Genomic DNA, 24,772 nt, shown 5'->3' with positions numbered 1-24,772 from the left:
TCGGTGCAAGCTGTTTTTAGATCAGCGGGGCAGAGACGTGAGCTGCTCAGTACTTTCACATTTCCCCCATCAAACTCATCAAATACACAATCTAAACTGCAAAATGCTCTGGTGGACAAGTTGTGACCTGTACATTCATCACGCTATGAACTACAACTGGAAATCATACCCAGACACGGCTGCTGGGCAGAGTGATTTCAAAAGCATAAGTAGTTCTAAGTATTTGCCTCATGTGTCGTAATGTTACATAACTATACGTCATTATTTCATAGCGTGGTGAATGTGCAGGTCACAACTTGTCCACCAGAGTGTTTTGGAGTTGTTGGATTGTGTATTTAGTTTGATGAAGGAAATGAGAAAGTACTGAGCAGCTCACATCTCTGCCCCGCCGATCTAAAAACAGCTTGCACCAACACTTAAAGGTAATGAACCTACTGCTATGACCATAGAGTGCCGAAGCGGAAGCAGGAAGTAACGGCCGCATGGGTCCTCAACTCGGAGAAAGGCTCCATGTAAATGAACGGGAGTCAAAGTTTTATTTCGTGATCCGATTGAATTGTGCCATGAGAAAAAAATATGTCCTCTACCTGTTTAAAACATCACGTTTCATGAAGAGAAATCAGCAGTTTGTTGTAAAACTATTGTAGAATAAAATTCAGAAGAGTCCGTAACCAGAAAGACTACAAGTCGCGTAGGTGACGTCACCACATGGCGCCCTTTCCCGTGTCAGCTGGTGACGTATTTTTTGTGGGACACCAGATCTGTAGTCCGTAGAGCGTCTTCACACTAAATACATTCTTCTGTTGCTGTTTTACGATAAACTGCTGATTTCTCGGCATGAAACGTGATGTTTTAAACAGGTAGAGGACAGATTTTTTTGTCATAGCACAATTCAAACGGATCACGAGATAAAACTTTGACTCCTGTTCACTTACATGGAGACATTGGCCCAATCCCAAACCAGCCCCTATCCCCTAACCCTATCCACTACCCCTCTGTTTGCGCGTTCACACGGAGATCCGCCATATTAAGGGCCGTCCCAAACCAATTCCCACTGAGTGGAAGTGGCTTGTCAAGCCCTTAAATAGCGAGTCTGCACCGGTGCAGGCTCGCTGGTGGTTGCAGCAGAAATTACGTCCGGACAATGGAGGAAACGTCATTCAAGTGTAGTTCCGTCTACTTGTTCCAAGTATTTTAGATCAAACACACACTTTATCCGTGGACGTCGGAACTCGGCTATTTTCTGAGAGGGAGGGGGGATTTTTGTTGGGAGAGTTGGGGGAGAGACGCACACTTATCAATGATTAAAGATTCTCTCAAATAATAGCCAGTATTCAATTGTTTACACAGACAAATAAAGGCCGGCCCTAAATACAAGCTGGGTAAAAAAAAAAAAAAAAAAAAACTCAGTCCCCTGGAACAAACTGACAACGATCAGAAACTCTTTCAACTTTGTGGACTGTTTGCATGTGAAGACTGACTGGAGTGAAGCTGACCTCATCCTCTGCTTTAGAGAGAGACAATCGGACCTGAGTCTCTGCTCCGTCTCCGGTCCCGAACGGGCTCGGACACGGAGCGAGGGGTGGGGGGGGGGAGTGAAGCGCTACAGCGCAACAGTGACAGAGCTGCAGGTCTGACAGCGCAGTGAGGAGAACAGTACGTGAGGATGAAGATGAACTAATGAATGATGAGCTTGGTCACTAATGTGTAAAAAATAAACTGAGGGATTTAGAAATTGAAGGCTGAGCTGTCACGCTGATGCAGGCTGCTGATGCAGGCTGCTGTATAGAGCCAGGCACCAGCAGGCTGCATATCACATCAAAAGCATAGATCTATGCATTAGATGAAATAAATGTTAGTCAGACAAATTGAGTTTAAATTCAGATTCTTTTTCTTTTCTTTTTTTTAAGCGTAATGCTGTGGGTATAGGGAGGCTGATTTTAGGTTTTATGTTAGGCTATTATGTTATTCTTGAGTTAACCCATTCCAATTCCTATGTAAATATTTTGTCCTTCATATTGCACTGTTTTGCTTCTACCCTCTGTCCTCATGTCTGTTCTTCATTTATATAAAGCACTTTGAATTGTCTTGAGTTTAAACTGGTAAACGGCATGACAGCTGCAGCACAGGCAACGCGTCTCCATGATAACGGTTCCTTCCTGTTTCCGGTAAGGTAGCGAGGGCGTCTCACTTGTTTGGCTTTATGTTTATACCCTCCCCCTTAGTCAGGAGTGCCCTCCGCAGCTGGGAGTGGAACTCCATTTGGAGTGACACTCGGTAGTGAAGTGGTAGTGAGTAGGGACTAGTTTGGGATTGGGCCTTTGAGGACCCATGGGGCCGTTACTTCCTGCTTCCGCACTCTATAGGGATCATGGCAATAGTCGAATTTGCCAAAATGTTGAAATATCCCTTTAAACAGCCAGCCTGCTGACTGTAGCTGGAGACAGAACAGGAACCAGCAGCTGTGGTCAGGAGACGTAGCTACCGGCCACGAAAAAGAAAGCAAGATGTAAAATCAGTGGATGAAGAGCAGCAGCAGTCAGACCAACATGTGCCTCCTAGGCTTCGTTCCCTCCTTGCACTGTTTTAAATTGTGCTAAATAAATGTGACAGCCGTGCTCACCAGGCCAGTAGTACATGTAAACCTTCTTCCCCAGCTTCTGCAGCGTGACCCACAACGGCTCGGACCCGTTCCACCACAGAGGCAGCCGGCTGTCGGCATTCAGCCCGATCAGGAACTCCTTCTTCGAGTCTTCGTCCCACATGAAGTTCCCAGTCATCTGGTGGCTGTCACAGTGACGGCCTGGAACAAACCCACACACAACATCACAACAACAGTTAGCACTAAGTCTGAGAGAGCAAGCTTAATGACACACTGTAGTTTTAGGAAAATAGGAAATATTCAGTTTTATGTTGTTTCAGTTTGTAAAGACGCTCAGAGCCACAGACTGACACACCAAAGATTTTACACAAAATCATTTGAAAGCAAAACAGAGTCAGCATCAAGCAGGCTGGATGAGTGTGTGTGTGTGTGTGTGTGTGTGTGTGTGTGTGCGTGTGTGTATCTCTAGCCAGTCATCCTTTCAAAAGAAGCTCCATAAAAAACACACACATCAGCACATCATGAGGAGGCAGGCTGCAGAGCTCACAGCCCATTGGTCAGGACAGCCTGTTGTTGTAGGGCTTAGAACCATAGGGCACTGCCACACACGCACGCACGCACGCACACACACACACACACACAGCAACCAACCAGTGAAAACAGCTGATAAGTTGTGAGGTTTTTTCCTCCATGACATATTTTCAATTCCAGAAAACCAAAACATCCTCATCCGTCTCACTTTATTACAAAGGAGCACTTTTTAAAGGTTCGGGTTTGGCTTAGATCATGTTGGACTGTCTGAGTCCATCAGGACCAGACTCAGTCCATCAGGACCAGACTCAGTCCATCAGGACCAGACTCAGTCCATCAGGACCAGACTCAGTCCATCAGGACTAGACTCAGTCCATCAGGACTAGACTCAGTCCATCAGGACCAGACTCAGTCCATCAGGACCAGACTCAGTCCATCAGGACCAGACTCAGTCCATCAGGACTAGACTCAGTCCATCAGGACCAGACTCAGTCCATCAGGACCAGACTCAGTCCATCAGGACCAGACTCAGTCCATCAGGACCAGACTCAGTCCATCAGGACCAGACTCAGTCCATCAGGACCAGACTCAGTCCATCAGGGCCAGACTCAGTCCATCAGGGCCAGACTCAGTCCATCAGGACCAGCCTCAGTCCATCAGGACCAGACTCAGTCCATCAGGACCAGACTCAGTCATCAGGACCAGCCTTGTCCCTGTGAGTCAGCTCCAGTCCTGCTGATGTCATGGACCTTCTGATAGAACATCTACACAACTGGCTCTGTCATCAACACTAACACTGATTCACTCATTATATTTAACACTAGCACCGCCGTTGGACACTATCTACCTATAACCGCCTTGAGTCCTTCATTGGACCAACTGTAATAAAGCGTTAATTAGAGCTGTATAGGTGTTACATTTGTCGTAGTCTTTTAACAGCTAGTCTGGGCCATGAAGTAGGCTGCACCCCGCAGCCTCCACGAGGAGGGGGGGGGGGGCATACCGTAGGAACCCCGCTCCCGCCTGTAAAGCTGGGTTTCCACCGTATAAACAATCTTTTTTCTTTTTTTTCTTTTACGGCAACACCCATAATCCTTAGTGTTCTTTGTTTGATATGTCAGGTGGAGCTGCTGCCCATCATACCGACGCAGGATGGGATCATTCTCTACAGAGAGGGACACAACACAGAAGCACACAGCAGTCTAGTAGCTCTTCTTACACTGACTCCTAAACCTCTGGCCGTCTCATCACAGTCATAACACAAAGTCATCAGGGTACAACACATGTTTCTCAGATGTTGTCCTACAGGACTTTACGCCACAGTCCTAAGACTAGGTTATCACTGATCATTCTAACAGACTTCCACAGAATAAGACCACACATTTTTCCACCACATAGACATCCAATCCATCATGTCTTTGTTATAATCAATATAATCTAAAGAGGTGTAATCCACATTCAGTAACAATGCGCTTTCCTACATTTTGTCTTTGTCGACTCATTATGTCTTTCTTTCTTTTTATTTATTCCAACCAAGGCAATTTCACAATTTGACAATATCATCACAACATTTCTTCCATTGGTTGGAAGGGAGCACTTAATATCTCATTTTCCAAGTAATCTGTCACTGAGCAACATTCTTGCTATAAAACATACAAAACAAAATAAACAAAATGACAACAACAACCAATCGCCATAAAATAAACAAAACAACAACAAAAACATAAACAGAACTTAAAGTTGACTTATCTGTCAGTCACTGAGCAAACTGTATCTTACCATAATGTAAACAAGACAAGCATAATGAAAACATAAAAAACAAAAAACAGCATTACAAACCATAAGAATCATTGGCTACATTTATCATCATTAGGTTCAGGGCTGCCTTTTCTTCTTTCTTCTTCCGAGGAAGTCATACTTCCCATGGGTGAAAACTCACCAAACTTTACAGAAATGTTCGACCCCATGCCAGATTTACTCAACTCCAAGGACATGTGCCCCCCCCTCCTCGGGGGGCCACAATAAGCGTTTAAATTTAAAAACTTTAAAAATTCCTACAAAGTTAACGGTACGTGCTTCAGTGCTGAAACTTCACCACAATGTCGCCTCAATACTGCTGAAACTTTTGTCCACTTAAACTCATTACAAATTATGAAGTCCATCACTCTGTTTTTTTCAATAACTGTAAAACTTATAAAATGAATCTCCCCCTACAATTTTTGCTCAATTGTCACCAAACTTGCTACAGAGCATCTCCAGACTGTCCTCCACAAAACCCGTTTCTCGGATTTTTGATTGATCAAAAATTGAGTCTACAGTGCATGAAAACGTTTGAATGTAAACACTACTGTAAACATAGACTATCCAATTCCAGCTAAATACATTTTCAATCTTCCTGAAAAAAATTGAGAATATTTTGGAGTCATGGTTGATGAAGTTTAGTATCAGAATAATATAAATATCAGAATCTTATCTCAAAAACTGAATTTTTGAGAACATTTTGAATTCTGCTCTCATGGGAACAACTGCAGTGCGACAGCTTCACAACTTCCATTTAACTGTAGCCCCAACATTGGAGAAAGTTTTGTACATTTTTTTTCCTTCACTCTGTTTTTTCATAGACCAATTATGCTTTTCCAGCTTTTCAGACTCATAATGATCAATACTATCCTGTCTTCCTATTCTCCCGTTTGTTGCTCAATTGCCAAAATTTGCCAAAAATAGCCCGGAACCGACCCATCACTGACCCATCTGATTGCTATTTCCTTAAACATGTTCTTGTCTTGGAAAACAATAGTACAAGTCTTCAATTCATTACTTTGAGAGTTCCATAGTTTGACTCCAGCTACAGAGATACACATCTGTTTCAAAGTTGTCCGAGCAAACGGGTGTTTAAAATGAAACTTCCTCCTTTCTTCTTCATCCTCTGATCTAAGAACAAACAATTGTTGTAAACTTTCTGGCAATATTCTATTTTTTTGCTTTATACATTACAGCCAGTGTTTGTGTTTCTACTAAGTCTTTGAATTTCAGTATTCCTGTTTTAATAAACAATATGTTAGTATGTTCTCTGTATCCTGCATTATGAATAATTCTTACTGCCTCCCACCAGAAGGTGGCGGTGGCGCACCACAAAGCTGCTACAGAGAGAGAAGAACTGCTTGTTGACTAAATTATGGCACAAATGTCACCATGTGACTGTGACGCAGCTGTAGGCGGAGCTTGTACCAACCCGTGATGTCATCAGGGCACTCAGTCTTTTCCCAGTCAAAGCAAATCCCTTAAACTAACACTAAACAAAGCATCACACCTACATATCTATAGGAGAGGTTTATCAAAGAGGAATAATGTATATTTATTCTGTTTCCTTTTTTTCTTATCCCTAACTACCAACTTTTTTCATTATTATTATTATTATTATTATTATTATTATATTGTTAATACTAATCATGTAATTATATGTGTGATATATTGGAGCACCTGTCCACTGTTCTGTCTACATCTGTTTGTTTGTATGAAGAGAGGGAAAAAACTATTCCCAGTCAGAGCTAGAAATAATCACCAGAACAACAGTGGAACATTATCTCTACTGACCAACAAGCATAAACCTAAGCCTAGCATGCCAGTGTAGAATACCACTTATGACTGGGGTCACTACAATGACTTCTGTAGCTTGATTACATTCAGGTAATACACCTACTTAGTAAGCTTTATGATTCGAGTCAGAATCTTAGATGATATCTGTAGTCATCATTTCTATAATATGAACTTTTTCACTATTATGTGAATCACAGCCCACTCTGCTGACACAGACTTCTATTGCCCTGACCATCCACCATGACCTCATCCTGACATGGATGTGCTCCTGTCTTTACTGCACTTTTCCCTCTGCTCCTGTCATGGTTACTAATTCATTAATTTAATTAAGTGATTACATCCAGCACGACCGCAGTGAGTCACTGTTAATAATGGTAAACACATTGAAGCTCACCACTGAAATGAGTTTTAAATGGGTTTTTTCCTGCCGTTTCTGCTGCTTTGGATGTTTACTGTCAGTTCAAAGAACAACCTCTAACGCTGCTGATTCTCTCTCTCTCTCTGTATCTATGTAATAAAAATGTCCATAGAACTGAATTACATTTGTACGTTGATCTTTGTTGAGTTGACCTGTTTTATGACACATTACATTAAGTTGTAAAACACAGCTTATCAAAGTAAGTAACTTATTGACCTTGATCTGTGTGAACTGAGCCTTGAACCTTGTGAAATTTAATATGAACAATGTTATCTGAGTTAATGCAGCAGCGTCATGTAGTCTGATCAAACTAGACACAGGTCTATCTGTCTCAAACACACCTGGCAACTTTGTGTACTGCAAGGCCTTAAAGGGATAGTTCAACATTTTGGCAAATTGGCCCATTGCCATAATCCCTATGGTCATAGCAGTAGGTTTGTTACCTTTAATTGTCGGTGCAAGCTATTTTTAGAACGGTGGAGCAGAGCCGTGAGCTGCTCAGAGCTACGCTACGGAGGCTCATTATGGGATTTCTTGGTTTCCCTCATCAAACTCATCAAATACACAATCCAACAACTCCACAACGCTCTGGTAGACAAGTTGTGAGCTGCACATTCACCACGCTATGAGATAATAATGGAACGTGACGAAACGGAGCTGTTTTCGAGGTAAATACAGAGTCTGCTTGCTGAAAAACTGTCCCTGAACACAACGCGCATCAGCAGTTTTGCATGAATTTACCTCTAAAACAACTCCGTCTCGTAACGTTGTGTTATTTTCTCATAGCGTGGTGAATGTGCAGCTCACAACTTGTCCACCAGAGCGTTGTGGAGTTGTTGGATTGTGTATTTTATTTGATTGGATTGAGTTTGATGAGGGAAACCAAGAAATTCCCTTAGCCTCCGTAGCGTAGCTCTGAGCAGCTCGCGGCTCTGCTCCGCCGTTCTAAAAATAGCTTGCACCAACAATTAACGAACCTACTGCTATGACTATAGGGATTATGGCAATGGGCCAATTTGCCAAAATGTTGAACTATCCCTTTAATTACCTCAATGATGTTTCCATACAGATACAACAGATATTTAACCACGGTCCCGCCATGAGCATAAACTGTTGTTCAGTTTCCCTTTTATATGTGAATTTAAACTTATCAAAAAGTTGGAAAGAGCCCTTTTCAACATAATAAAATAGCAACTGCATTTTTAATCCGGTCTTGTAACTTGTGGTGAAATGCTGTGTGAATAAATCTGTGTTTTTCAGCAATTTGTGTAATTTGAAAATGTCAAACGCAACTAGATAAGATAAGATAATTTGCATCCCTGAGTTGCTCATTTAACAACAAAATAATGAACATTCACAAGGACAAATACAACCCACACAACAACAACTTACATACACCATATTGTACTGAAGTGCACAGATGGCATACAACATTAAACAGGTGAACAAATCATTGAAAATTAACGTGCTGTCTCTTTTTTTACAAAGGAATTCTATGCATCATGCTTCGTCACACAATCCCCCTTCATTGCTGGCCTTCAATTAACCATAGAGGGTGAGGCTAACGGTAACAGTCAGTTTTTTTGCCTGCTATGCAATGTCAGCTACAATCATAAAGGAAGCCACATTAAAAACCTAATGGGAAGGTTTTTTTTAATAATATATTAATAGGCTAATAATATATTTTTATTTTAGTGTACTTGCCAATGAGTCAATTTAAGTGCTGGCTGCAGTGCAGGTTAAAGTGATACGCCAACTTTTTTTTCGTGTCTTGCCTCACTCCCGAGTCCATGACCAGCAGATAGACACCATCCTTTCGACTGTGCGTGCAGTAACAAGGGAGATAGAGCCGTATTGCCGTAATTAGCTTAGCTCAAACACTGGAAGTGTATAGGTAGTGTTAGCCTGCCTGCTACCTGAGCCGAAATCAGCACAGAAGCTGATTTCATTTTAGCTCTAAACTCTGTAAATATATCACTTTATCAACATTTCAAACATGTTTAGGTGAGAAAGTAGCCGTTTAGATCAGCAGTGTGTCGTTAATTTGTCTAAATACCAGCTGTTTACAATTTTGTTCGGACGAATTCGGCGCTACTCAAGCTAGCCGTTGTGACCAACGCACTTCCAGTTACTTTCACAAAATAACACCCGTTGCCCTTTACATACAGAAAACCATGACGATAGAATTTGTGCTTTTACTCTGAAATAGGAAGCTAACCTACCCTCGATGTAGCTAGCTTGAACCAAAATAAAGCGTCTTTGCTTGAACCCTCCGTTTTGACCGATCTCGTCCCGTTAGTGGCATTTGACCGCTCAAGATGCCTTACCAGAGAGTTTTGTCAGCTCTGAGACCAAGATCGGTCCGTTTAGAGTTGCTGAAGAGTTTCTCTGATGACTTTAGGTGGAGGCAGGCTACTATTACCTATACACTTCCAGTGTTTGAGCTAAGCTAATTACGGGTGATACGGCTCTATCTCCCTTGTTACTGCACGCACAGTCAAAAGGATGGTGTCTATCTGCTGGTCATGGGCTGTGTTCGAAACCGCATACTTCTCCTACTACTCGTACTACTCATACTAACGATTTGAGTATGCAGTATGTTCACACTGCGCAGTATGCGATTTGCAGTAGGCGAGAAGTTCCCGGATGCATACTAGATTCGGCCGAAATGTTGAGTATACATCATGAGGTCACTACTCAAGATGCAACGCAACGTGACGTCAAGGACCGCCTCTTCCTTGCTTTTTTTTTTTTTATTTATTTAAGTGTTCAAAGTGTACAAAAAGTGTCAAACACTGACACATAACACAACACGAGAGCTGTTTCATATTCAGAAAGACAATGGATAAAATAAATAAATACAGCAAGGATCTCATTCAAATAAGTAGAAAATGAAGAAAATTAGACAAACAGAAACAAAACAAAAATAAATAAATATTGTCATGTCAATACATAGGTGTGTAATAATCACTGTTAACAAATTCCATTAAATGTCAGGAAGTACAATAAATACCTTTTCATAGTTTTCTAAAAAAGTTGTGTTCTTCTTATTTTTAACTAAGGCTAGGGATTTATAGAGAGAATTGAATTCAATTAAAAAATGAGAAAAGGTTGGTTTGGAGGTTGCAAACTTTTGCTTATGAATAAAGTATTTACCAAATAAAATGAAAAAATTAACTAAATACTGAAGACTCCTGTTCTTCTTATTTTCATAATAACATATAACATCTTTAAGGGAGAAGCAGTATGACATGTTTACATGGGAGAAAATATAAGAACACAAGTCTGACCAAAATTTCATTGTTACATTACATTCAAAAAACAGATGATTTAAAGTTTCTTCAGTATGGCCACAGAAAACACAGGAGCTGTCCAAATCTATACATTTTGAAATAATCCCCAGTCCAGAGCAAGTATGATGTAGCGAAGACGGCGGGCGGATCTTCGTCTCAGAGCAGGCAAAACTCTCCGGTAAGGCATTTTGAACGGGCAAATTCCGTTAACGGCACGAGGTCGGTCCAAACGGCGTTTCCAAGCTAGCCACAGTGGGGACAGGTTCACTTCCTGTTTATAAAGTAAGAGCACTGACGTCATTGTAACGGCTTATGGTCAATTGCAACGGGTGCTTTATTTTGACACAGAAACCGGAAGTACAGTGCTCACTACGGCTGGTTTTACTAACGCCAGAGAAGTCCGACTTCGTCCGACTAAAATTGTAAATAGGTGTTATTTTGTCATTTTTTCAACACCATGGGGATACGAAGTAGTACTTTCTCGCCTGAAAATGTTTCAAATGTTGCTGAAGTTATATATTTACACAGTTTAGAGCTTAAGTGAAATCAGCTTCAGGACGGCTGATTTCGGCTCGGGCAGGAGCGAAATGCATTGTGGGTTATCATAGTACGCAGCAGTGTGAACGCTCTGCATACTGTATGATCGATTAGTATGTAGTATGGAGTATGGAAGTATGCAGTATGGAAGTATGTAGTATGGAGTATGTGGTTTCGAACACAGTGATGGACTCGGGAGTGAGGCAAGACACGAAAAAAACAAAATGTTGGCGTAGAGATGCAATGCTGTAGCATTTCATTTTTTATATTCATTTCTACATAGACTCAAAAGACACACATGAATAACCCTCCACAACGACTCTAAAGTCATGTAACTTGAGACTTGATTCACATGAATACACAGATACACAGAGCAGCTGCTGAAAATATTCTAGGAGTAACAATGTATCTTGCACAGTGGCGGCTCAGCTGACTGACAGTAACACAGAGACACTCAGTGACCATGACCTGGACACTACATAGTGTCCGTGACCATGAGGCCTGCAGGTGAAGTAGAGTCTTGGGTTCTGCTCTGATCCAGACTGCCTGCTGCTCTGAGCTGCTGCCACCGCTCTGACATGTTCAGTAGTGATTCTGCCTCGTCAGCATTCTGCATGTTCGCTCACAAGGAAGGACAGTGTCGTCCAGCACAATCAGTGTCACCTCAATTCACAGTCCAACAAAGTGAACATTTCTGTGTGTGAGGCAGCAGCTTCAGTTCTCCCTCTGCTCAGCTCTTCTTTTGTGCCTCTCTCTCACCCTCTCTCTCTTTCACTCCCTCTCTCTGGAGGCACACTGACAGGGTGGGAGTCTTTGGCAATCTCATGATCCACTCTGATTCACATTTGTTTTTGTCCTGATTCAGATCAGCATCATTAAATATTAAAGTAAGACATATATGGCTTGGTTAATGCACATGGAATACACTATTTCAAGCATGTGTGTTTTGGGAAATGGATTTGGGGATTTCAAACTGCCATGTCGTCCACATGAGTCTAGCGCAAATGGTTTTTTTTGTGGGATTATCTTTTGTGACATTCAGAAAAAAAAAGAAGAAGAAAAATGGAAATTAATAGAAACATGACATGACAACATGACACAAGTAGTGACATTTTGGAAACCAGATATATAGAGAGGTAAAACCCTGAAAATGAATGATAAGAAAGAATAATAGTAATGTTACAGTAACTACTGTTGTTGCAGTTTTCTGATTTGTTTTTGTCCCCTGAGGACCTGACAGGACATGAACTGGATCCAGGCTGAGCAACCGGTCGCTAGCTTCCACCACTGTGCGCTGCTTGTTAAAGGGATAGTTCACCCAAAATTCAAATTTCACTCATTATCTACTCACCCTCATGTCGACTAACAGCTGTGAGAATTTCCTCCGTGCCTTTTCTGAGTTACGGGGGGGTCCGCGCAGTAGTATTTGTCCATATAATGGTTGTCAATGGATACCAACTTTCTTCGTCCAAAAAGACACACCAAAAAACCTCCAAATACCTCCATACTGCTCGTCTGTAATGTCCCTCTTGTATTGAAGCCCCGACATGAGAAATTGTTCCGCCGGTCAGTGCAAATCACGGACACAGGAAGAGCAGTGAACTGAGACACTGGGAGCTTCCGCTACAAACAAGCTTAAAATATAGACTTTTTAAATTATTTTCAGAACAATTTCTCATGTCGGGGCTTCAATACAAGACGGACATTACAGACGAGCTGTGTGGAGGTATTTGGATGTTTTTTGGTGTGTCTTTTTGGACAAAGAAAAGTTGGTATCCATTGACAACCATTATATGGACAAATACTGCTGCGCGGAACCCCATAACTCAGAGAAGGAACGGAGGACTCTGAAAATTCTCACAGCTCTTAGTGGACATGAGGGTGAGTAGATAATGAGTGAAATTTGAATTTTGGGTGAACTATCCCTTTAACGGCACACTCCTCTCGGGCTGTGAGGACTGGGCCCAGTCTGTTTCCAATGAGTGAGCTAACACACTGGACTCCAGCCTGTGTTGTGAGATGACATAGTGACCCCCCCCCCCCCCCCCCCCCCCCCTGCTCATGCGCTGAATAAGACTGCACTGCACAAAGGCGCAGCTGTGTCAACAACTGGCAGCCGTTGTCTGTGTCCACTTGAGTGACACCTTATAAGGGGGGGCTCTGCAGGCCGGGCTGCACCGGGACTGTCTTAGAATCAGCTCAGTCATCCTGAGTGTGACTAATCCCTCAACAACTACAACTATGCTGAAGTTTCCACCTCACAGACCCAGCAAAGGCTCTGACAGAGAGGGGGGGGGGGGTCTTTGTTTTTGGTCTGCAGCATTAGTCTGAATGATAATACCTGATGAGGCCAAGAACAGTTGATCTCACTAACCTTGTTCTCTGGCTTCTTAGTTAGGAAAATTCCAGAATGATGACCACATCACATAACACGATGAAGTGTCCTTGACGCAGATGTCATTTCTCCATTCTGTGCCCAGCTTGTTTCAGCAATTGTTTTAGCATCTCCAGCAGGTTGCATCTAGTTTGATTCTTTGACAGTCTGAACAGCCAGAAACCCACACCAGATCCCATTTTTACAAATCCAGATCATGAGCTGTCATGAGACTTTGATCGTCATCTATTTCAGTTCTGCTCGTCGTAGAGTCCCCAAATTTACACATAATGTGTATTAAAGTGTCTATTTTCATAATTAAAAAAAAAAGCAAAAAACGTAAAATCTCGTTTTTGGCACTCAACGCATGGGAACGAAAAACGAGAAATTACGTGGTTGGCACTCAATGAGTTAAATAACTTTTTTTTAATAATTCTATGTGTTTCACAGTTAAAGGTATAATACGTAGGAATTCTCCCCATCTAGCAGTGCGGCTACTATTCTAAAACCTTATCACAGCATAGGCTATCACTCCGCCTCAGGCACGTATGACTCGTATGAATGGAAGTTGTTGTCATGTATCCATGACAATGGACTGTTGCAGTCCGTAGCAAAAGACAGTCTGTGTTTTTACGATGTTAAAAAACGGACTAAAGTAGATGAATTCACATGTTTAAGGTGAACTTTCACCTCCGGGGAGGGTTAACAATGGTAGAGGGGACTGAGCAGTGACTTTCACCTGAAAAAAAGCGGAGGAAAAGACGAGATGCAGAGCTACTTGGAGCTAACGTCTAGAGAGGTGGGACTATTTTTTCCACAGTGGGGCTATTTTATTGGATAATATGTATTTCTGGTTGAATAAAACTACATGAAATTGATTGCGTATCCCTCTTCCATATTGCCTTTATTGGTAACCGTTCGCGTCGGGCCGAACAACGCCCCTTAGCCGCGGTATAAGCGAGCATATACCACGGCCTGGAGTGATATATTGCTTAAGTATTCTTGATGTTGCATTCACGTGAAATTGGGCAGACGTCAGACAGACAACAGACGCTGCATGTAACAGGATAAACAAGCATCTATGTAAACAAGTGGTCCGCCAGCACGAGGCAAAACAATACAGGCATGACAATATGTTGTCATGGTGATGTCCGACGGCCGTCTGCCTGACTGCACCTGAATGCAACACCAGTGCCTCTGTCCTTCCTCACACTACACAGTGGTGACAGTTTTAACAGGCCGAGCCCACAGCTCCGCTCAGTTTCCGTGGTTACCTACGGTCACGCTGCCACTCAACGTAAAAAATGGCGATGCAACATGGCCGCCTCGGTTCGGTGCATCGCCCTCTTATGTATTTGTAACAACTCATTCTAAGGTACCAGAAAGCTTTCATTTGTATGCGGGTGTGATTCCACTTCAGTGAAATACGTATTTATGAAAGACATATTTGATTTTTGTGAATAAAAAGCCAAAAAAGTTACATACTGGGGCTTTAAAATAAAACGTTTTTCACAAGCCACAGCTGATTTACAGAAGCATAGTTCCCATGGAAGACACATGTAGATCAGATTGACTGTCAGTCAGTACCATCTGATTCTGATCAGATTTGCAAAGAAAAAAAAAATTGGATTTGGGCTGCAGTCTGAACAAGGCCTTTAGTTTACTGTAGACCCAGGAGCTCTGTTACCACATCATTAACTTGAGGTGGCAAAAAGCAATTGGCCGACTGTGTTGCTGTTTACACAGGAGGGTGATGATCACAGTTACCACTGGAGTGTTTAACCAAAGGAACATTAAAGTCTCTGTGACACACTGACAATCAGGGGAATCATTTTACTCCACTGTTAACTGTCCTCAGTAGGGAAGGAGGGAAACACACACACACACACACATCGTCCCAAAGCCTGGATGATTTTACTTCAAATAAATACTAGAATTATTTCAACAACCCTGATTATGTTTATTGATAGATTACTTTGGTGCTAATTAGTCTCTCTGTTGTCTCATGCCGTCATTGACACCTTTGATCAATATCAAAGTACACAAGTTTCTTCTAATATCTTCTAAGAAAACAATTTATCATAACGAAACTAACAAACTGACGAAGATTAGGTCGGTAAGAAAGAGGTTCTAGCTAGCGGTTTGCTAGAATATGTAAACTTAGACCCCACAACACACACTCACACATGCACAACTACAGTGAGTGATGAGGGATCACTTTGAACAATCTCAACAGTTTGATAAAACAAAGTTCATGTAAAGAGGAGGAAACATGAAATGGCTACGCTGCTGGCTGGTTGGGCTGGGGACAATTAAGTTAAACACTGAATTGAGAAAATAATCAGAAGATTAACCCAGAATGGAAATAAGGAGGAGTTACAATTGGATATAAATGATCCAATAAGAGCTTCAGCATGACGTACAGTGGGTACTAGTTTCATTTGGACGGTTTCACGCGAGATTCACGCGTGAGTCACGGGAGAGTCACGCGGATTTTTTGTGGAGGAGTAATTGTGTTTTCACCAGAAGCTGCAATGTGCCCAAACAACCGCCAGGTGGCATCTGTGAGCAGCAGATCGCCTCCATAAGAGAGCAGCACGGAGCAGTGAACACGAATGGGGAATGCAATAGGCTATAATAATAATACAGTATAGTTTTTCAATGAGAAAAATGTAACGATGGCAGCTATACGTCTCACTCTCTTTTATCGATCCTCTTGTCAGCTCCAAACACACCCATCTGCACCGCGATTATGGACCACAGCGTGGTTTTCCACACAGCAGTTAATTAACTCAGTGGGTGATGCTGCCGGTGTGTTTTTAAAATGAGCCAACTACTGTACAGTAGTGTTCATTCCCCACCTTGTTTGACTGAGAGTGTAGCTGGTTGATTTCTCATGAATGAACGGGCAATAGCCTATGTCACGTTCGGGCTGGGCGATAAAACAGGATATCCTGAAATAACTTTCCCTCCATAGAAATAGGCTACAAGATGTGTGGATATAGGTTTCATTCATCCATGTTTTGGATGAATGGCCACAGCAGCCGCGACCGAAGATGCAGCCGTGCTGATGTGACCGCAAAAAAAAAAGTCAGTCGGGGTCAGCTGGTTTACAGCCGGCCGACTCTGAAACACTCGAGACACAATAACATTAGTAACGCAAGAAAGGTATAGTTCACTTAGTAGAGCAGCTCTCACTGTAAGAAAATATTTTATTTCAGTCTGGGATCGAATCCCAACGTGCAGTTTTAGTGAACAATACATTTTATCTTATCATCATTATTATGATCACTGATAGCCTATATGTGCGGCTATATCTATACCGTATGTGTGTGTTTGTGTAATGCAGGGGTGCTTTAAAAAAAAACACAGTTGTCTGCACAGCAGGCATTTTTCTCACAACCGACCTCAAAAGCGAGGGCAGGTCCGCCGAAGCATCATTCCGGGTGTTGTCTTTGTTGTTACTTTGTTGCTGCTCAACAGAGCGCATATGGCTACTTAATTATGCACGTGCTGACCATATATGATTGTGCTGAGGAATTCTGGGGGTGGAATATGAGGTGTGTTCATGCCCGCACCATTCTTGGGTCCGGTGTGATTTATCAATGGAATATTGCGGAGTTGTGCGTACGCACAGCTTGATCAGTGTTTCCCACAGAAAAAAAAAAATAATAATAATAAATGTGTCCGCGTCTCACGTGTGTTTACGTGCGGTGCGCCCGCACGCGAGAGAGGCAGCAGGTTGAGAGGCTGACTGGCGGAGAGGAGAGCTGGTGAAACGCATGGTTATTAAAAAAAACACCATCTCTGATCTCTGCCTGCACATAGACAGACGCAGGTTCACATACAGACAGGGGCGCACGGCAAATGCAGCTGCAGCACTATTAAACTAGAGCAACAGCAACTCTCATATTTAATTGTGTTTTATATTGATTTCATATATTTCACTGATTGCAATTAGGCTATAGAATGCTAGTGTGTGTTTTATTGAAAGTGAGGCTATAGGTGAAAATCGCTACAGTGTGGTTTATATGCAGCGGTCTGTAGGACCAGCTTAATAGACACATCAGCGACACATTAGCACCTTCATTTATCTCTGATCAATAGGTGTGCTTGTGGATACTTCACTCAAGTAGGCTACAGCCCTGCCCCCCACAGAACTTCACACAGCTGTTCAGTCAGCTTAGAAAAACCGGTTCTTACAGATAGCTACCTCTCCTCACACTTTTCATAAGCCGGAGGACAAAACTGTAGGCTTCATTGTTTCGTTTCATTTCATTAAATGAAAATCATCTCTGAATTATGGAACTAAAAATAAAATAGGCCTATCTTTAAAAAAAGATCCTATGATATTTAGCCTAATTGCATTATTTTTATTCAAATGTGACTGAGACCTTTATCTACCTAAACAGAGGGTAACATGAATAAATATCCTGTTTTGTATTTTTCTGGAAACTGTTACATTATGTAATGTGACCGCGGCACTCTCTCCCCCCTCTCTCCCTCCCGAATTGGGCATATTATGATAAATATAACTGTAGATGAAAACAATAATTGAAGAAAAAATAAACTATTGTCGGCCCGAGGTATAAATGCCCAGAAATCAAATGTTTCATTTGTGTAAGTTGTAGCTTCAGAAACCATCACACATGGAAAAGTCACAGACTGAGAGACCTGTAGTTTTAATGTAAACAAAGTCATTTACGTAAGAAAAACACAAACGTCTGTGTGAGACCATCTGGGTGGTTCTAGTGTTAACATTAGCCTAATGAAGAATGAAGAAAACACGTTACAAATGAACTATGACCGAATTGACAGCAGAAACAGTGTGCACTTATCTCAAGGAAATTTAAATCGAATGCAACTGTAACTTGTAATCCAAGATGCTTCAGCCTCTTGGATGAGAGGTGAAACGTCTTCCTAGACAAATAACCAAGTCCAGTTGCATTCGATTTAAATTTTCTTGAGATAACTATGACCGGGAGTCCGGGACAAATGAGAATATTCACAGGCTTAGTGCATGTGCACACGCCGGCCGTAGTCACTCGCAATAATGTAGCTTTCCCTCGATTAAAGTAGTTCTGTCATCTCCCACTTTGTACCGGATAAGAGACAGCACCCGACAGATATGCTAAATGTTTGGATGCAACAAAGTCACTGTTAACAAAATCAGCATCTAATCTGTCCCTTCAAGAGCAGCTGCTGACAGATGTGCATTATTGCTCCGCTCGTGAGTCCAGCAGCATCGGGTCCAGGCTGCTGGCACGGACGTAGCGATCGTGGGCTGTGAGTGGATTGTTACATTCACCAGAACTTGCAGAACTCAAACTAGGGGAGCGCCGGGTCGATTGATACACGGGACGATTGATACACAGCGATTTCCTCGAAAACCACACAAGCTTGAGCCGTCAGATTTTGTCACTATGTTCAGCACTCAACACCGACCAATCCTGGGAAAGCTTGTGAAATTACGTCACACAATTCAAAAGTTATTAGCGCGAACTGGTTTTTGACTACGGAAAGTAAAATGTTACGTGCGGTAGTTTTTTTGTGATCAAAAGTTGTATTGTGTGTTTCATGCAATAATAATATGACCTACAACAGATGAATTCGTACATAAACAGGTCCTAAACTATGCAATGTCATAGTTTTGAAGTTTAGAGGCAAAACAGGTTGAAGTGTCAGTAGTCGCTGCAGGGACGATTGATACAGCTGTTTCAAATGTCCCTCACGCCACCGTGCGTAGTGACTGTGGTCACATTGCGCGATCAATATCTGTATATAAATCACCGAATTAATACCCTATTGTTCTGCAATGAACAACAACCGATTTGAATGAACAACATATTTTTAATAAACACCAGATATTTTTAATGAACAAAACGTGTATGACATGAATCAACAGATATTCAGCAAAGTGAGGGGAAAATGCCGAGGGGAAAATGACAATATGTTCAACTGTGTATCCATAAACATGACTTAGGACAGGGAAATAAGTAAATGAAATGAAAATGCAGTTGTCCAACAACTCGTACAAAAGAAGAAAGGTGAGTTTAATCGAAATGTGGATCCTGACAATTACGCACGGGACAAAAATATTTATTTGACCTATTTATATTGTGAGAAATTATGTGACATTTTGGCAATGACGAGTACAGTAGTATGTTGTCTGATATGCTGCATAAAAACGAGAGTAATGACAGTAGTTTCTGTTTAAAACATGCTGTTTCAACCGTCCCTCCTCTGTGTCTCAAACGTCCCGCATAGGTGGGGCGTTTGAGACAAATGTCAACTTACGTTCAAAGTTATAAAACAGCGCGATCATCCAACATATGTGTTAAATTACACTTGTAACTAAGAGAATACACATGTGAGTTGTTGATCACATGATAAAAATGTTTGTGTACATAACGTCAAGGCTGAGAACCACTGATCCTGTTGAACGTAGGCTACTGTAACCACTGTGAAACAATAAAAAAACAACATTGATCTGATTTACCGGCGTAGCGGTCCCTCTCTCCATCCACTCTCTAGCTCTCTCGACCACAGCTGCAAATGAAGTACCTATGGCCTATGAACAGCGCCACTCTCCATTGCAGCTACGTTGTGGTCAAACGTGGAATTACCCCAAAATCTTTTGAGCTGCATCTCAGTACGATGCTTCCACCTAGTGGCTACAATGTGACCTACAATTTCACGCAACGCGTGAATCACGCTTTCCGTGAGGGAAACGTCCAAATGAAACTAGTACCCACTGTATGTACATGGCAGGAAGTTCAACACTTAGACACGTCCTTCATTCTCACCACAAAATACAGGAAAGCACAAAGCACAGACAGAAACACATGAACAGAAACATGAGCAGCTACCACATGAAGGGTATGAACCCTGTCACATCACTGGTTCCTCTGTCATCCCTCACTCATGTTACACTCCATGTTTGTGCTGCGGTGTGCAGAGAGGAGAGCTGGGACACTGGGGCGGCAGCCAGGTACTACACTGACACTGCAAGGTTGGTTTTCAGCCGTGAGACGGCAGGTGAAGGCAGAGAGCCTCCGTTGTCACTGGTAACAAGTCACAAGTAATGTAGTTAAAGGGATAGTATAATTTTTTGAAAGTGGGGTTGTATGATCTACAAATAGCCCCTAAGTACTTTAATTGCAGTAGAAGACTCTCTGCACTCCTCCCGTTAGCAACGCCAGCCCATAGCCCTGCCCAGAGATTTACAACATACAGTGTTGTGAACAGACCCAAAGAAACGGCCTATTTTCACGGCCTAAAAGAGGTTTTACCTGGAAAAAAAAAACACAGTTCCATTGATCGCTATATTTTTTTTTTCCAGCCCTTCAAAGTGCAGGAAAAACACAGTTTTTATTTGGACCTAACCAACTCACGTATCCCTCCGCCCAGGGTTAGTGCCCGCCGATCAGCAGTTGGTTAGCTCCAAATAAAAACTGTGTTTTTCCTGCACTTTGAAGGGCTGGAAAAATTATATTATAGTGAACAATGGAACTGTGTAGTTTTTTTCAGGTAAAACCTCTTTTAGGCCGTGAAAATAGGCCGTTTCTTTGGGTCTGTTCACAACACTGTATGTTGTAAATCTCTGGGCAGGGCTATGGGCTGGCGTTGCTAACGGGAGGAGTGCAGAGAGTCTTCTACTGCAATTAAAGTACTTAGGGGCTATTTGTAGATCATACAACCCCACTTTAAAAAAAAATGCTACTATCCCTTTAACGATCACAATTACTCCGGAGCTTTTTAATTAAGGTAAAAATGTAGCATAGCCACGGGAGAAATCCTGCTTAGTTCCTCTTTAAAACAGAGCGCGTGAATACACAGTGTGCAGAGGGGGTCTGTCAGAGTGGGGGCGGTGGTGGTGGCGGTGGTGGTGGTGGATGCCACTGCCAGAGTTCATGATGGCTCAACTGTCTGACTCTGTCACCATGACAGTGACAAAAAGTAGACAACAGACGGGTGGGGTGGGGTGGGAGGGTCGCGGTTACTGTGTGTGAACTCATTCAGTGAATGACTGACCACAGTTTCACAGTCTATGGATGCGTACACAATGGATGCACACAGCATGTGAGACCCAACGCCTCTATAATTTACATGAAATGAAAAGATTTAGCAGGCGGGGCGCTCCTCAGTGTGCGACCCGTGGCAGTTTGCAACGCTGCGTGTGTGTTTTTAGTGGATTTTACTGAAATTCTGAAGTGCGTCTTTTCGTGTGCGGTGCAGTTTTTTGTAGTCTTCTTCTCAGGAAAGCAGTATGTGGACCCCTGGCTCCTTCACACAGCTCCTGCTGCTTTTATTCGCTCTAACACTGTCACTGGCGTTTGTGGACAGTTACAATGGAGGAAGCGGCGGAGGCCCTCTCAGCCGCGAGTTGCTGCTGTCACTACGGTTCACCTCGACTGTGGACGTGCCGACAGGAATACCGTCCGAGCTATTAACAACAAACAGCTCGCATAAGACTTCTATCCATGGAAAGACCCCCGAAAACGGGGGAGAAGGGGAGGAACATGGAGGAGACCGAAAAATCTCAGCCTCGACAATCGCCGCAGGCATCCCCCCCCTGCCTATGATTTTGCTTGCGAACGTGCAGTCCATAAGGAATAAAGTAGATGAACTGGAGGCGTGGGTCAAATGTAAACGGGAGATCAGAGAAACCTGCCTCTTAGCGTTCACTGAGACTTGGCTCAGTGACGCTGACCGCGAGGAAGATCTGGCTACAAGTGGGTTTGGTAGCCCTCTTCGGCTGGATCGGTCACCTGAAATCACAGGGAAGCGCCGGGGAGGAGGCGTATGTCTGTATGTCAATCAAAGGTACTGTAAGACCGCCGTGGTTCGGGAGAGACTTTGCACACCTGACATTGAACTTTTATCTGTCTCCCTCCGTCCTTTTTACCTGCCTCGGGAATTCCAGCAACTGTTCTTCACGATTGTTTACATCCACCCGAGAGCCAATGCAACAGCTGCCGCACAGCTGATCGCTGACGTCACACAGAGGCTCGACTCAATCAGCGCAGAGGCACCCAATTTCATTCTCGGGGACTTCAATCATTGCTCACTGGTGAAATCCCTTAGGACTTATGAGCAATACGTCACGTGCGCCACAACTCATAAAAAAACAGTGTTGGACCTGTGCTATGGCTCTATGGGCGGGGCGTATAAATCGTTTCCTATGCCCTCCCTAGGATTGTCATATCACAACTCTGTGTACCTGATGCCCACCTATAGACCTCGCTTTAGGAGCCTCGAGCGCACGGAAAAGACACTCAAAACAAGCATGTCTGTTGTGCACTGACTGTGACTGTTTCTTTTCTGATGCTTGTGATAATGTGGATGAAGTTGCAGATGCTGTATCATCTTACATTTCCTTTTGTGTTGATTCTATTATTCCTACTAAAAAGATAATTTTATACCCAAATAACAAACCATGGGTGACTAAGGAACTTAAATCAGTGATTAACAAAAAGAAAAGAATATTTTATTCAGGAGACCCTCTTGAGAAGCGGGATGTCTCTAGGGAAGTTAGGAAAGAAATAGTCAAGGCCAAAAAGGATTATAAAAATAAAATAGAACTGCAATTTACCAACAACAACATGAGAGCTGCCTGGCAGGGAATTAAAACTATGGCATCCATCAACCACCACCGAGATGTGGCAAAAGACCCTATCAGAATCATGGGAGTTGGAGATGGCAACCTGCCTAACTGTTTTAATGCTTTTTTTACTCGTTTTGAAAGACCTGATGCTGCACAAAATATCCCCATGGTCACAAACTCTCTAGAACCCCAAAAAACGTTAGTGATATCACAGGAACAGGTAGCAATCTTATTCAAAAAGACTAATATTAGGAAGGCCGCAGGCCCTGATGCTATCTGTGGGCGCACTATATCCTTCTGCGCAGATCAGCTCAGTGGAGTCTTTTCAAAATTATTTCAAGTATGTGCAGATAAATGTGTGGTACCTTCAACTTGGAAGACTTCTACAATAGTGCCTATTCCCAAAATAAACAAGGCCAATAAACTGAATGAATTTAGGCCGATCGCCCTCACATCATTAATTATGAAACATTTTGAAAGAATCCTGAAAGATGAGGTTGTGTCCTGGGTCGCAGGCAAACTAGACCCCCTGCAATTTGCCTATCAGGCTGGGAAGGGGGTAGAAGATGCCAAACTTTTTATCCTTGATAAGATTTATAAGCACCTAGAGAAACCAAATTCACACGCAAGACTTCTGTTTGCTGACTTCTCATCAGCTTTTAATAAAATGCAACCGCATATTTTAATCAATCATCTTGATGCTTATTTTAATCTTCCTCACCAGCTTTTGCTTCTTATTTATAATTTTTTAACGGAGAGGAAGCAAAAGGTTTTAGTAAATGGAGCTATATCAGATGTCCTGATATCGAGCACAGGATCACCCCAAGGGTGTGTTCTTTCACCCCTTCTTTTTATTTTATACACGGATAGTTGTAGGTCCATCCAAGAGGACAGCTATTTAGTTAAGTTCTCTGATGATACAGTTCTTTTGTCCCTCCTTCAAGGGCCTGTATCTGGTCACGGGGGTGCTCTTACAGCATTTGTCAACTAGTGTGACATGAATTTCCTAGACCTTAACGTGTCTAAAACAAAGGAAATTATCATTAACTTTGGAAATTTTTTTTACTAAGCCCCCTGCAAATTGTATTCATGGTAAGGAGGTAGAAATGGTGGCTTCATACAAATACTTAGGAACTGTTTTTGACTCACAGCTAAGATTTGATGTCAACACAGATGCTATTGTTAAAGGGATAGTTCACCCAAAATTCAAATTTCACTCATTATCTACTCACCCTCATGACGACTAAGAGCTGTGAGAATTTTCAGAGTCCTCCGTTCCTTCTCTGAGTTATGGGGGGGTCCGTGCAGCAGTATTTGTCCATATAATGGTTGTCAATGGATACCAACTTTCTTCGTCCAAAAAGACACACCAAAAAACATCCAAATACCTCCATACTGCTCGTCTGTAATGTCCCTCTTGTATTGAAGCCCCGACATGAGAAATTGTTCCGAAAAAAATTAAATAAGTCTATATTTTAAGCTTGTTCGTAGCGGAAGCTCCCAGTGTCTCGGTTCACTGCTCTTCCTGTGTCAATGCAAATCTCGCGTGATTTGCACTGACCGGCGGAAAAATTTCTCATGTCGGGGCTTCAAGACAAGAGTGACATTACAGACGAGCACTATGGAGGTATTTGGATGTTTTTTGGTGTGTCTTTTTGGACGAAGAAAGTTGGTGTCCATTGACAACCATTATATGGACAAATACTGCTGCGCGGACCCCCCCGTAACTCAGAGAAGGCACAGAGGACTCTGAAAATTCTCACAGCTCTTAGTTGACATGAGGGTGAGTAGATAATGAGTGAAATTTGAATTT

The 24,772-nt window shown here is 42.5% G+C and overlaps 1 protein-coding gene across 1 annotated transcript in view; it reads right to left on the bottom strand.

The window, feature by feature from the left end:
- enpp6 (ectonucleotide pyrophosphatase/phosphodiesterase 6) overlaps nt 1-24,772 on the bottom strand; it is a gene marked incomplete at its 5' end in the record, with an annotated part of 41,359 nt that overhangs the window by 6,812 nt on the left and 9,775 nt on the right. Inside the window, one exon of the mRNA XM_083980319.1 lies at nt 2,624-2,803. Coding sequence (XP_083836445.1) covers nt 2,624-2,803 — 180 coding nt within the window. The remainder of the gene's footprint in view (nt 1-2,623; nt 2,804-24,772) is intronic.

The sequence above is a fragment of the Trachurus trachurus genome, assembly GCF_905171665.1.
Source record: "Trachurus trachurus genome assembly, chromosome: 10".
Classification (NCBI taxonomy): domain Eukaryota; kingdom Metazoa; phylum Chordata; class Actinopteri; order Carangiformes; family Carangidae; genus Trachurus; species Trachurus trachurus.
Note: the sequence above shows the minus strand (reverse complement) of the source record. Positions and strands in the feature narration are given on the sequence as shown.